Source organism: Psammomys obesus, unplaced genomic scaffold, assembly GCF_907164565.1.
Source record: "Psammomys obesus unplaced genomic scaffold, mPsaObe1.curated_primary_1811, whole genome shotgun sequence".
NCBI lineage: Eukaryota > Metazoa > Chordata > Mammalia > Rodentia > Muridae > Psammomys > Psammomys obesus.
Window position 1 is genome coordinate 930,319 of NW_026596162.1, and position 13,571 is coordinate 943,889.

Below are 13,571 nucleotides of genomic sequence, written 5' to 3' on the forward strand. Positions count from 1 at the left end.
CTCTAGAGAAAGGGGTTTACCACTTGACCATCTTTATATTATAAGACAAAAGAAGCAACATACAAAGGAACTCAGGTGCCAGTCATTGAGTATTTGTCACACAGTGCTACAGCTGAAGACCCTTCAGTGAGCATATTTATAAAGTTGTCAGCAGTTGATAGGACCACGAAAGAGTGGTCCTAGAGTTGTCTGACACAGTCATGCAGTTGCTTTTACATTCTGAAAGAAATGACTAACCAAGAGATTTGATCCGGTTTTTAAATGACTCAAGTGTGTTAACAACTTGATTTTATTTTTATAGTCAGACTTAATTTTTAAATTTGGTTTTAGGTGTGAACATCGGGGAAGTCCTAGATAAACGTTATAATGTGTATGGCTACACGGGCCAGGGTGTGTTCAGCAATGTTGTACGTGCCAGAGATAATGCAAGAGCCAATCAGGAAGTGGCTGTAAAGATCATCAGAAACAATGAACTCATGTAAGTTTAGAACTGAACCAAAACAGCAACACCAAAACATCCAGATAAGAATCTTAGTTAGTTGAGGTATTTAGAGAAGATTTTGACTAGAATTTTAAATTACAGCCATGTGTTACATGGGAATTCTGTTACAGTGAACTCATTTCGGTACCTTCTCTTCGCCAGTATGTCCTTAGACCCCCTTCCTTCTGTATCACCTAATGCCATCTTGTGCTGTGACAGCCTTAATCTAGAAAGGGGGAATGAAAGTACATGGATTGTTATTGAGCATACAGCAGCCATCAAATCAAACTGATTCATTAGCTACAGATAGGAATTATTTTATCTTTTATCTCTCAGCTTTTTTCTTTCATAAGCATAAATAATTGCCATTCCTATATATATTTTTATGTATATTGGTGTTCTGCCTGCTTGTTATAACTGTATGAGGGTGTCAGATACCCTGGAACTGGCTGGGTGTGGTGTTGCATGCGTGTAATACCAGCATTTGGGGAGGCAGAGGCAGGCAGGCCTCTGAGTTTGAGGCCACCCTAGTCTGCAAAACCAGTCCAGGACAGCCAAGGCTATACAGAGAAACCCTGCCTCAAAAGAACTGGAAAACAAAACAAAAACAAAAACAAACTTTCCTACTAGCAGATCCCCTGTACCTGGAATTACAGATGTTTGTGAACTGCCCTCTGGGTGCTGCAAATTGAACCCAGGTCCTTTAGAAGAGCAGCCAGTGCTCCCAGCCAATAAGCCATATATCCAGCCGCATTCCCATATATTTAAATCTGTATTACATACTAAAGTGGTGGTAGAGCCAGCTTTTCACTGCCCTTCTAATGTTAGAAATGTTACATATTTTTCTTAAAGCTTTTGATTGTCCTAAATTTGGAACAATGTTTGATTGGGAACTCTAACCTTTTGTACTATTGACACTTTTAAGATGTACCTTATGACAATTCATAGTCAGGTTTTCATTAGTAAAGTTATACTTAGGAAGACATGTCCAATAGTTACATTCTTAGAAGAACCAAATAATAATTATATCAAGACATTTTGAGATTAAAATTTTTTTAATAAAAAAATATAACACTTAGGTACTTATGCATGTTTTCCATGGTATATCAGGCTGTTTCTAACAGTGTTACTCCTAAATCCTTGCTTTTTTTTTTTTTTTTTCATTGCAGGCAAAAGACTGGTTTAAAAGAACTGGAGTTCTTAAAAAAACTTAATGATGCTGATCCTGATGACAAGTTCCATTGCCTACGTCTCTTCAGACACTTCTACCACAAACAGCATCTCTGTCTTGTATTTGAGCCTCTCAGGTAAAGTGTCAAGATCTGAACAAGTTGATATAGTTTATCTACCAGCCTCATTCTGGGAAAATGCAAGGGAGATTTGGGGAACTGCTTCAAATTTTCCTGTTAACTGTATTATCTTGAAAATCATTAATGTGTAAAACATAAACTGACTTCTGTTTTGGGTGACAGACAGAATAACCTCAGGTACCCTGCAGGTCAGCAGTCTGGTACACAGAAGTAGAGTGGTAGGGAAAGATACCAGCTTTACTTTCAGCAATACGGCTTCCTTCCAAGTTCTGTTTTCAAGTGAAGTAGGAGTTACTATGTAGCTCTTTCTTGGTTTATTTCGAAAATTGAGCTTTTTTGGGAAGCTGTATCATGGATATATTATTCTCTTATCTCAGTGCCCAGTAATTTATCAAGCATTGGGGATAAAGATTCTCAGTTATATAAATTGTATTTTGCACTTGATTTTACTTTATGCTTAAATTTTTTGCCTTTTGTATTTGTTTCTTAACCCCATTTTTTTGTTGTTGTTTTGTTTTCTCTCCTTAAAGTATGAATTTGCGGGAGGTATTAAAGAAATATGGTAAAGATGTTGGTCTTCATATTAAAGCTGTAAGATCCTACAGTCAGCAGTTGTTCCTGGCATTGAAACTCCTTAAGAGATGCAATATCCTGCATGCAGATATCAAACCAGACAACATTCTGGTAAGTCACACACAGGCCACCTTGTGTGTATGTCCGTATCTCTTCCTGCTACCAAATAATAGAATTCTTATTATACTGCAAAATAACATTTAATCTGTATATTAATTACTCATTATGACTGCCACATTTTATCTTCATTTGAAATTGAGCCAGGAATTTCATAGAAAACTATGAAGAAGAGAAAATGAATTGTCCCTTTTTAAAATTTTGATTGATAGATTTATAGTATACAGTGACTCCAAAAATATGATGGTAATATTTCCTTAAATAGCTAAAGAAAGCTGTGCAGTGATGCATGTTGAAGTACGCTCTGGTCTTTTAGACAATGAAGAATTTCTCTCTTAGCAGCTATTTGGAATTCAGTTTAAAGGGTGCTTGGTTGGTTTTGTTTGGTGTTTTGAGATATAGTATTGTTCTGTGGCAGCCTCAAGCTCACTTGTTTCCTTGCCTCAGCTCCCCAAATCTCATGTTGATATGACAGGCACTTGTTACTACACTTGGTTCCTGGTTTTTTTTTTTTTTTGTTTTTTTTTTTTCTTTTCTTTTTTCTTCCCCTTTAAAACTGGCTTCTGGGAAGGAGAGGAAGACCTCCCTTATCAGTGGACTAGGGAAGGGTCATGGATGGAGAAAAGGGAGGGAGGGTAAGATTGGGAGGGGAGGAGGGAGAAAGCTGCAGGGGGGGATATAAAGTGAATAAATAGTAATTAATAAAAATTTAAAAAAAGCTGGCTTCTGGGGGTATTCAAACAAGCAAGGTTCATCCCTGGCTGGGTATTGTTGAAAGGCCTTCCTTTGAAGTTGTGACTTCTCTTTTTAGTGATTGCTGGTGTGATGCAGTCATATTTCACAGTGTCTGATGTTTTTGAAATTTGGAGACGCATCATCATGGTGATAGCAGTAATGCACAAGCATAGCCCTCCCTTCCTTGGTCCCTTTTCTGTGGTAGTCACAGTTTGAAGCATATTCACAACTTGGTGAATTGCTTGGTTATCTGCCAGTGATGTGTTCTACAACATGTGTCTTCTTTCTTTTTTAATTTTTTTCCCCTTTTTATTTTTACTTTTAAGTGTGTGGGTGTTTGCCAGCATGTATGTATATATACTAGGTGAGCAAGCGCAGTACCCACAGGTTGCAGAAGAAGGCCAGATCCCTTCAGACTTGCAGATAGTTGTAAGCTGTCCTGTGTCTTCTAGGAGTCAAACATCTCCCCCACCCTGGTTCCTCTGGAAGCACAAGCCAGTACTCTTACCAATTGAACTATCTCCCAGCACCCCTATTTTTGTTTGTTTGTTTGTTTGTTTGTTTAATGCATGCTTTTTTTTTAATTGGTTCTAGAATAATTCTCCAGACGAAGAACCACATAGGTAATGTTTTCTTTACTGGGAACTTATGTTGGAGCTGAGACAAACTAAATTCTAAAGAGATTGGGACTGGGCAGGGGATATTGAAGCTTGGTGTTGGCGTGCTTGATGCATGCATGAGACCTTATGTTCAGTCTCCAGTACCGTACCCCTAAAATTGTAATCTCATCAAATTGAAATCACATTTATTTTGTGTGATTTTTCTGTAGGTGTACATGAATAAATGCACATGTGCACAAAGCTGTTTGCCCATGTGTGAGCATATAGAGGCCAAAGGTCAGCATAGAATGACTTTCCTCTGGTGTCCTCCATCTTATTTTTATGAGACAGTCTCTGACTGGATGTGGAGCTCACCCATTAGCTAGATTAACCAACCAGTGAAAGCCCTGAGAGTGTCTTGTGACCAGCCAACCTAGTGCTGACAATAAATAGTAGGAGAGGTGCTCACCATCACTCCCATTGCTTATGTGTGCACTTGGGATCTCAGCTCTGGTCCGCTTGAAAAGCCACAATTTTACCCACTGAGGCACACACACCATCTTTCTTAAAATAATTCCTTCTAGAATGTTACATTAATTATGATGCACATACCGTAATGATACTTGGTTTGTGTTTATAGCATATCATATATCATCTGTTTTATACAACTTAGAGGTAGGATTGCTAAGAAATTAGTGAAATGGTAGGTATATTGTCAGTAGATTATAAAATTGAGTAGCCAATTTATACTTATTTTTTTACTTCCTGTTGGTCTTTTGTGAAAAACAGCATACATAGTGAAAACACCTACAGTTTAGAAGATGGTTACACAGCAAATACCTGTGCAGTGCTGCAGCAGTAAAAGCTATTTGGCAGTGCCCTAGAAGCTTTTGTTTTTAGCACCTTTCTTTTTCTTTAATCAATGTTATTTTAGATTTTCACATGAATTTGGGGAACTAAATATCCCTTCTTGGAACAGAAATAGCCCAGAGAACACCTGAAACTGATTTCCTTCCTGACAGTGAATGAAATGAATGCCTTTAGCCTGGTTTTAGCTACATTGTGGTTGATGTACAGCATTCCTCATGGGGAATAGACATTGCATAGCAAACTAAAGTGTGCGTGAGGGTGAGGGCCCAAAACTGTACCCCAGCACCATGTAAAAACCCCACAGTCTGAGTGAGTGTAGATGCATTGTAACTAGCTTAGAAGTTCTCGTGATGCATGGTTCCATCTGTTTTCCGGTGTTACAACTTTTTCAGTAGTTGGATTGGTTTGGTTTTTTTGTTTGTTTTTGTTTTTGCTCCCCCACACCCCTAAGACAGGGTTTCTCCATGTAGCCTTGGCTGTCCTGGACTCCCTTTGTAGACCAGGCTGGCCTTAAACTCACAGAGCTCTGCCTGCTCTGCCTCCCGGAGTTTCTGGGGTTACAGGTGTACGCCACCATACCCAGCGTTTGTTTTTATATATATTTATTATTTTAAGACAACTTTCTATTGGTCTCCAAAGTAAAGAAAATTGGTGTTGATGTTGTGTTGTAGTTTTAAATAATTTTTTTGGCTGGGCTTGGTGCCTCATCCCTTTAATCTCAGTACTCAGAGACAGGCAGACATTGTGAGTTCAAGGCCAGCCAGAGCTATATAGAGATTCTGCCTTGGACAGGGGCCAGGAACTATTATAACTTAATTCTCTGGAACCCAGTGACAGTCCAGTTTACACTGATTACACTTTGTGATGATAACTGCCCCTACCCCAGAGAGTGCTAGAGCTGTTGAAACTGTTGTCATGGGAGGGGCATGTTGGGCCAAGTTTAAGTCCCAACTTGGAATTTGTATGTGTCTCTTTGAAGGGGGGAAGGGACTCTGGAATATGAATTATCCTCACTTGGTAATTCTGAACATGCTTCTGATCATGAGTGGCAACAGTCATGGGAGCAGCTCCAGTCTTTCTCAGCAGATGTCACTGTTACTGTCTATGTAGAAGTATTTACCAGTATACCAGTATTTACCATGGAAACAAGAACAAATGACTAATACATATCTCATGTTTATCAGTCTGGTCAGATACGTTTAACATTTTCTTGACTAATACTTTATACTGAAGTGATTTAATATTTTTTAGACTTAAAGTGATTGCCGAGTTTAAGGTGATGTAAACCAGGTAACCAGATAAAGAACCATGTAGTGTTAGCTAAGTGTCATCCTCTTTGCATTGCCATTGTAATTCTCTGGCAAATGGCGGTTGACTTAGACAGATTTTTTTTTTTCTATTAATAAGTGTCCTCATGCTCTTTTAGAGAATAACTAGACTTTAGGTTTTCAAGGGAGGCTTAGAAATGCTTTGCCTCATGAAATGAGATTTTCATATCACTACCTAATTCTATATTAAATACCGGTAACTAAAATCAAATGTACTTGGTATTCCCTCATATATCCTCACATCTTACTAGTTGTAATTAAATATTGTATGAACGGTTTTTCATAACTAGGAACATATGTAATAGAAAATAAATTTTTAAATGAATGAGTTGTTCTTAGTATTGTGGTGAACCTAAATTCTTAAAGACAGTTTTAAATTGTCTGATTATTCCTGTCATGAATTGAATTTCCTTGAAAAAATGTTTTGCAGGTTAATGAATCAAAAACAATTTTAAAGCTCTGTGATTTTGGATCGGCTTCACATGTTGCAGACAATGACATAACGCCTTATCTTGTCAGTAGATTTTATCGTGCTCCGGAGATCAGTAAGTTTCTTAAGAGTGTCCCTGTCCCTGGGCCATCCTCTGTGGTGGAAGCAGCGTGTGTAATGTCTAAGCACTGTTTTCCATCACACTTCAGCAGCTGCACGAGTTCATTCATGAGGAAGGGAACCATAGCAAGTTCATCCTCCTCAGGTGGAATGAAGGTAGTTGTGGCAGGAGTCTTGATCATGTCGAGCAAGAGTAGCAAAACAGTTGTGGAAAACCCTCGACTTTAGAAGACTGCTCTTGATTGTTCAAGGTCTGATTATCACGTTTATGGATTGTGTGGGACCTTTGGTTTTTCTCTTCCTGTTGCCTGGGTTGAGGTTGACTAGCACCTCCAGCAAAGGTCAAAGGCAAAAGAAGGCGTCTGTACTTGTCCCTCTAGCTCCTCTCCTCCCCATATTTTTAAACCTGTTGGCATTTTTTTTGTTGTTGTTTTGCTTTGTTTTTTGTTTTTTTAAAGTATATCTCTTTAAGAATTAGTGGGAAAGAACATGAAAGTAAACTACGCCATCATGGATGTGGCTATAGTCCAAGCTAAGGTAGTGCCCCCATTACTGGAAATGAAAACTAAGGAGTCGCTTATTCTTCATGTATTAAAGCCTGCATTTTGTTTTCAGTTATAGGTAAAAGCTATGACTATGGTATCGATATGTGGTCTGTAGGTTGTACCTTATATGAACTCTATACTGGAAAAATCTTATTTCCTGGCAAAACTAATAACCATATGTTGAAGCTCGCCATGGACCTCAAAGGAAAAATGCCAAATAAGGTAGGATAAGTTCCTTCTTGTAGACTCCCTATCACTGTCACCTAGACATAGCTGTAAAATAACCTCTCAAAGGTGTGAATTGGTGGCTATGCTGACACCTTAGCTCCTTTCTTGTTGCAGGTGTTTTCGTTAAATGGTTCTCACCAGCCAAGAGCTATCAAAGGGAACTCCCTTTTCAGTAACAGGAAGGTGATACCCTTTTTGATGAGAAAGATTGCGGCTGTGTGGAGACAGAATGGAAGGAACTGCATGTTGGTTGGTTGGTTAGTTGGGTAGCTAATTAGCGTGTTGGGCTACATTGGTCAGAACAGAGGGTAGCTGAGCACTGCAGACTTGAAAGTACTTTGGGTTCTGAGCACTGCAAGAGGGTCCTAAATAATGTTTGCGTGAATTATTACCTAGAGTTGGTAATGTGACAGGCAAGCTTTGTAGTAGTTTCAAAGCCATTTCTTTTCTTTGTTTTTAGATGATTCGGAAAGGTGTATTCAAAGATCAACATTTTGACCAAAATCTGAACTTCATGTACATAGAGGTTGATAAAGTGACAGAGAGGGTAAGTCTGGCTTGTATGTGATGTAGTAGTTGTTGCTGTTTTGTCTTTGAAGTATGAGATTGAAATGGGGGTTCACACCAAGTAGGTCAGTGCTCTACCACTGTGCTAAATTCATGACACTATATGCTTTATTACCCATGAATTGAATAATGTGTGCTGGGTGGAATTGTGATTATTTTTAAAATGGCAACAAAATATGCCATTCCATTTTGCTATTAATTTCTGAATAAAGTATATCAGGCTATGAAAATAATAAAGGGATTTAAAACATTTCTCTAAGATGATAATAGTTCATGTGTGGGTTCTTGCCACCCCTCCCTTAGATTCCCTTGGTCTGGCTTCCCATGTATCTTCTATATTACTGTTGGAAGTTCTCTATATAGTTTGAGTTTTGCAGCAACAAGCCAAGGTCTTTATCATATGAACTCTGCCATCTTCAGCATTTTTCTTTTCCCTGTAAATCCACTCTTAGCCAAGAAGCCCAGGTTCAGGCAGCCTTGCTGCCTTTGCTCCCAGACTTCCTTGGGCTGAGTCATATCCTGAATGACCTCCTCTCCTCAACACCTTTATTCAGTATTGCTGACATATGCATTCTCTATCAGCCTTTCTGAAACCTACGGGCTGGAGTAAGAATTGCTAATGTTTGGCCTATAATACCACAGCCTTGCTGTATCAGAGCACTGAGTAACATGTCCTGGTGTTGACATGGTTCTGACCATCTCCTGCCCCTGAAGAGTGAAGCCAAAGATAGCACAGTTCAGGCAGCAGATGCTCACTGCATTTTCATGGCTAATTTGGGGAGCTTTTCCATTTAAGTTTCTTGATTGCTCTTTGAAAAGATGTGGAGTATAAAGCCACATGAAAATTTCAAAACTGATTGATCATAAGTATTCCTGTTTACATATTAATATTTTGGTAGACAAAAAAAAAAGTCAATGTCTGATTTACATGTAACTTAGAGCTATGCATTGTAAAAATCATTTTTAGGAGAAAGTTACTGTCATGAGCACCATTAATCCAACTAAGGACCTGTTGGCTGACTTGATTGGGTGCCAGCGACTTCCTGAAGATCAACGTAAAAAAGTGCACCAGCTAAAGGACTTGTTGGACCAGATCCTCATGTTGGACCCAGCTAAGCGAATTAGCATCAACCAGGCCCTGCAGCATGCATTCATCCAGGAAAAAATTTAAACGAGATGAAGAAACTCCAAGGGTTTGAGTAATTAAATACAAAGACTGAAGAAATTTCACAGCAGTTTATTATTAATGTATATAAACTTATAAATATTTCTGCAGCAAATTTGAGGAAGCATGATATATTTGAATTAACACCAAGGGTGATATTTCTTTTAGAAATGTTAGTTAATCTGTTTTGTGTCTTATGTGAAATTTCACTGTAGAAATGTTTTAATTGCCAAGACTGCACAAAATTACAGTGCTAATGTATATGGTTGCAGTTCACATAAAAGACAAAAAGCATCTGTTATGAGTAGCAGTGCTGGGTGGTTGACTTGTTTTTAGCAGACTTGGCTTCAGTTTGGTCTCAGATGCAATGGCCAGCATAAATGCTGTTTATATTCACGTTTTCCTAGGTGTGTGAGTGCAGGCCACAGCAGCATGCCCTTGGTGTAGTCAGTGCCGAAGGGAATCTGTTCCTTCTTGAGCCTGCCTGCAGGGATGTCTCCTCTTTTAAAGCAGGTTGTGTACAACATTCAGTACACTGAAGGTAAGCTAAACCATCAACATCACCAGTGTTTTAAGATGTTATTTTATTGGAATAATTGAAAATGAGGGATAGCTTTGTGGCAGAATTCCCTGCATGTGTGATAACTGATCTTGTTTTATTTTTGGCATCGTAACTGTGGCATAGTTACAGTTTCTGTTCTGTTCATCACATTTAAAATTTGAAGCGTATGCACTTGATGGATAGAGCGCCTTCAGTGTACTGTTTCTTATTAACTTTAATTTTTTTAAATCAACTTGCTATAGACTTTATATACATTTTGTTAAATACAGTTCTTAGTGACATAGAAACTGCAGTTTTCATTTACTAATTAAAATGTTGAGGCCTACTTCTGAAAGTCCTCATATTTAAAAGTAGACAACATAATGAGATTTTTTAACTATTTGTATGTCATTTGGAGAGTGTACTGCTTTATGGTAAAAGTGTTTTTCATTTGTTCATTGTCTGCATTATTTGTGATCATGTTGTCTTTCAATACAGGCGTAAACCTTCCACTCTTGAACAAAGCAGCTGCTTTTTAAAAGCGGTAATTGCTTCTTTACCTTTTATTTCTTTTGTAAATGAAGCTTTTCTTTAAAAATGTGACTTTAAAGTGTTGTCTATTGCATAAACAGTTGACACTCACTTACTGTAAAGAGAAGATTGTTCTACTGCATGGGAAGTGGACCATGCAGATTTCTGTATGTTCTCAGTATGCATCACTAGATAATAAAGTCTTTTGTGAACAAGGCATTGGTAGCCATTTTTAAAAGATTTTGTCTTCAGTGCTGGTAAGTCAGGTAAACTGTAAATAGTTAAAAGCAGTCTTTGTTTTCTCCTGAAAGTATTACCTGCTAATATATAACTCAGTATAGCCTGATTTTTAAATTTTGTTTTAATAATTAGGGTCTTAATTATTTCATCCAGAAAAAAATCCTTCAAATTTTGTCAGCTTTCAGTGTAGTGAGGTTATTCCTGTAGGTTATAGGGTATAACTCAGGATTTAACTAATGTTTCTGCTATTTTCTCACTTTTCCTTTTGATGGTGCGGAAAGAGAAAAAGGAAAGCGGGGCACAGGCCATTCGACGCCTTCTCCAAGGGGTCTGATTTGCTGAGACACCAGCTTCACCTTCTTAACAAGGTTATTTCTGACAGCATGTGTAGATAAACATTTAGCAACAATTTAAAACAAAATCATGTAAATCAACTTGGTTTTGCAACACAAAGGAATTTGTATTTTTAAGGTGGTAGAAGAGAAATTTCAAAGTCCTATGAAATCTTTTCTGTTGGGAGTGGGTAAACTTACTGCTTTTCTCCCTGAGGATTATGGAGAACAAAAAATTTTGGGGGTTTAAATAATATTTTTACATTGTAAATGGGATTTTTTTATTCACCCAGGCACCTAATTACAACAAGCATGCACATTTTGGTGCATTCAAGAATGGAATATCAGAATAGCAGCATTCTCCTGGTGGGTTATGCTCCATTTAAAGACATGAAATGAACTACACAGCCAGGAAGGTGATAGATAATAAGCCACCTATGAACCTACACCCCGTCTCTTCATGGTTAGACTTACTAAAATAAATACAAGGTGATTTTCATCTGCAGGTAGAGTGAAGCCTTTTAAATAAGGCATCACAGTGCAGCGTCCACCTTAATGATACGGGTAGTGATTTTCCCACCATAATTTACTTTATTTTGGTGCTAGTATGCTGCATATTCAAGTCTTTTGTAGTTGTTTTCACTCAAAATAGTTAATGCTTTGCTTCTGCTGATTTTCATGGCTTCGTTTTATAGTTATTTAATAAGTTAATTTCCACTAGAAACAGTTCATCTTATGCCTTCAAAGCTGTTACTTGCTCTTTAAAAAAAAAAAAACAAAGTTGCTTGTTACTTGTTCTTTGTGTTTTAGGTGCAGCTCAGTGGAAGATGACGGCAGCCAGAAGACATGAGCCAAGGTTTCTGTCCCATAAAAGATCTTTTCAGTTCTCATTTAGTGTGTGTCTAAGTTTTAGTTTGAGCATTATAATTTGGGTTTCATTGCTGTGGTATTTAGAGTAGTAGTACTGTTGTGCTCATCTGTAAAGTGCTTGTTTTTTATCATATTTTCTGCAGCTACACCCTCTAAAATAAAAATCAAGTTGGGTCAGATAGAAAGCCCACACTTCATAGTTATCAAAATTGGGCTCTAAAGGTCACTAAGAAAGCAATAGCTGCCAAGTTACTGTACATTTGAAAGTAATCTGCAAGTTGGGTGTGTTGGCCACACCTGTAATCTCAGCACTGGGCTAGTGGGGGAGGAAGGATTTGGAGTTAAAGGTCTGCCTGGCCTACATGACGGGACCCTCCTCCCCGCACTTTTTTTTTTTTTTTTTTTTTTTTTTTAATGCTTTAGCTTTACCAGTGCCTAAATTTTAAGAGTAGCCTAGAATTTTAATAAGCTGTTCAATTCCTTTAATAGCTGTACTTTGTCTTAGTCCTTCATGCCCGGCTTTTTAATGTCAAAGACTTCAAATAGTAATAGAGGACATGGGGGAGGTGAGAACATACTGTACTGTCAGTTCTCCCAACCTTGAAGGACCTTTGTAAACTGTATTAGTTATGCACTGCATTCTATTGGAGGTATTAACTGCTGAGGTGGAAGTTTGTATAGGACCACTGTGGTCATTTGGTGAATGATCCTATTTAACAAACCTGTGTTCATCTTCCTGAGTAGCTGAATAATTTTCAGATTAAACTGACATGAACTTTAGGCTTTCTATAGCAAAAATGACAAGTGATTATGAAGCTTGAGGTTCAAAAAACTGTCTTCTGGAAAAAATTTAAAGTAATTGTGTTTTTTTAGGAAATAAAAAATACCAAAATTGTGGATATTCATGTAATCATTATATATACAGGTAGTCTATCCAGAGACCTCTTAACATTATTTGGGCAGTGCATGCACACACCTTGAGCATTCAGAAAACTCAAGCATTTTCTCTAAGGTTAGAGGAGGCATGGATGCTAGGTCTCTTGGGAGACTCTTTTCTCAAGGACTGTCAGAAGTGAGGGAGTTTGGCAATTCTGAATAGGAGCAGCATGTTATAAACAGCAACCTCCAGTATTTATATTTATGCTGAAGTCCTGATTAACATCATTCTGTTTCTTCATTCCCAGTGGTTACTTTCTCAGGTGTTTTGTTTTAAAATAAAATAATGTGGGGTTTTTTTGTTGTTGTTTTTAATCTTACCATTGCAATTACCACCCTTTTTCCTAATGAGACTAAATACTCAGGACGTTTTTGGAATACAAAAATGCATATTTTATGGTATGTAGCAGGGTTGGTGAAATGTTCTCATTTTTTGGCCCCAGTTTTCTATTTCTCCTAGTCTGCTCTAGCAGCATAGGTAGAAATAAACTCTGAAATAAAAAAAAGAATTACATGCATTAATATTTAGATTTTTTATTTAGGGAATGAATGTTTATTTTTTTGGCCAAGATTGTATATAATGAGATGTGATTATATAGTATGTGATTTCCCTTCTTATGACACCATTAGCAGTTGTACTCTCTAAGTAATTTTTTTTTTTTTTTTAGTATTGCCTGTGGCCATTATATATTCAACATGAATTTATTCTCCTACATAGTGTACTTATATAAATATATAAATGTTCACTGCAAATCCATTTGTAATTTTTACATGTCAGTGCAGTATACAAAGTTGGCTATAAAGTTTGGGTTTGGTTTTGGTTACTTGGAGGTATTGTGGCATCCTTACTTTCTCTTCTTCTGTATATAGGGTAAGGGACTGTGCTTCCGAAGAACCATTCCATTTAGTGATCAAGATATGGAAGCTGCTCTCAGAAAATGCTTGATGTGTATCCTAATTGTTCATGATACCATTTGAGTTGTAACTTGTATTGTAGCAGCATATGATCCCAAACAACTTAATAGGAAGCTTAATAAAGTGTTCCTCTTGCTA

General features: G+C 37.5%; 1 protein-coding gene across 7 annotated transcripts in view; it reads left to right on the forward strand.

Annotated features, from left to right (window-relative positions):
• Prpf4b (pre-mRNA processing factor 4B) overlaps positions 1 to 13,571 on the forward strand; it is a 32,597-nt gene extending 19,026 nt beyond the window's left edge. Inside the window, exons 9-19 of one of the 7 annotated variants that reach the window (XM_055595130.1) lie at positions 331 to 478; positions 1,651 to 1,788; positions 2,322 to 2,475; positions 6,444 to 6,558; positions 7,179 to 7,330; positions 7,797 to 7,883; positions 8,871 to 9,609; positions 10,108 to 10,153; positions 10,662 to 10,748; positions 11,006 to 11,568; positions 13,389 to 13,571. In XM_055595130.1, coding sequence (XP_055451105.1) covers positions 331 to 478; positions 1,651 to 1,788; positions 2,322 to 2,475; positions 6,444 to 6,558; positions 7,179 to 7,330; positions 7,797 to 7,883; positions 8,871 to 9,074 — 998 coding nt within the window. In that variant the 3' untranslated portion in view covers positions 9,075 to 9,609; positions 10,108 to 10,153; positions 10,662 to 10,748; positions 11,006 to 11,568; positions 13,389 to 13,571. Of the gene's footprint in view, positions 1 to 330; positions 479 to 1,650; positions 1,789 to 2,321; positions 2,476 to 6,443; positions 6,559 to 7,178; positions 7,331 to 7,796; positions 7,884 to 8,870; positions 10,749 to 11,005; positions 11,569 to 13,388 lie in introns of all 7 variants that reach the window. The other 6 variants (XM_055595128.1, XM_055595127.1, XM_055595129.1 and 3 more) reach the window with 6 other exon arrangements.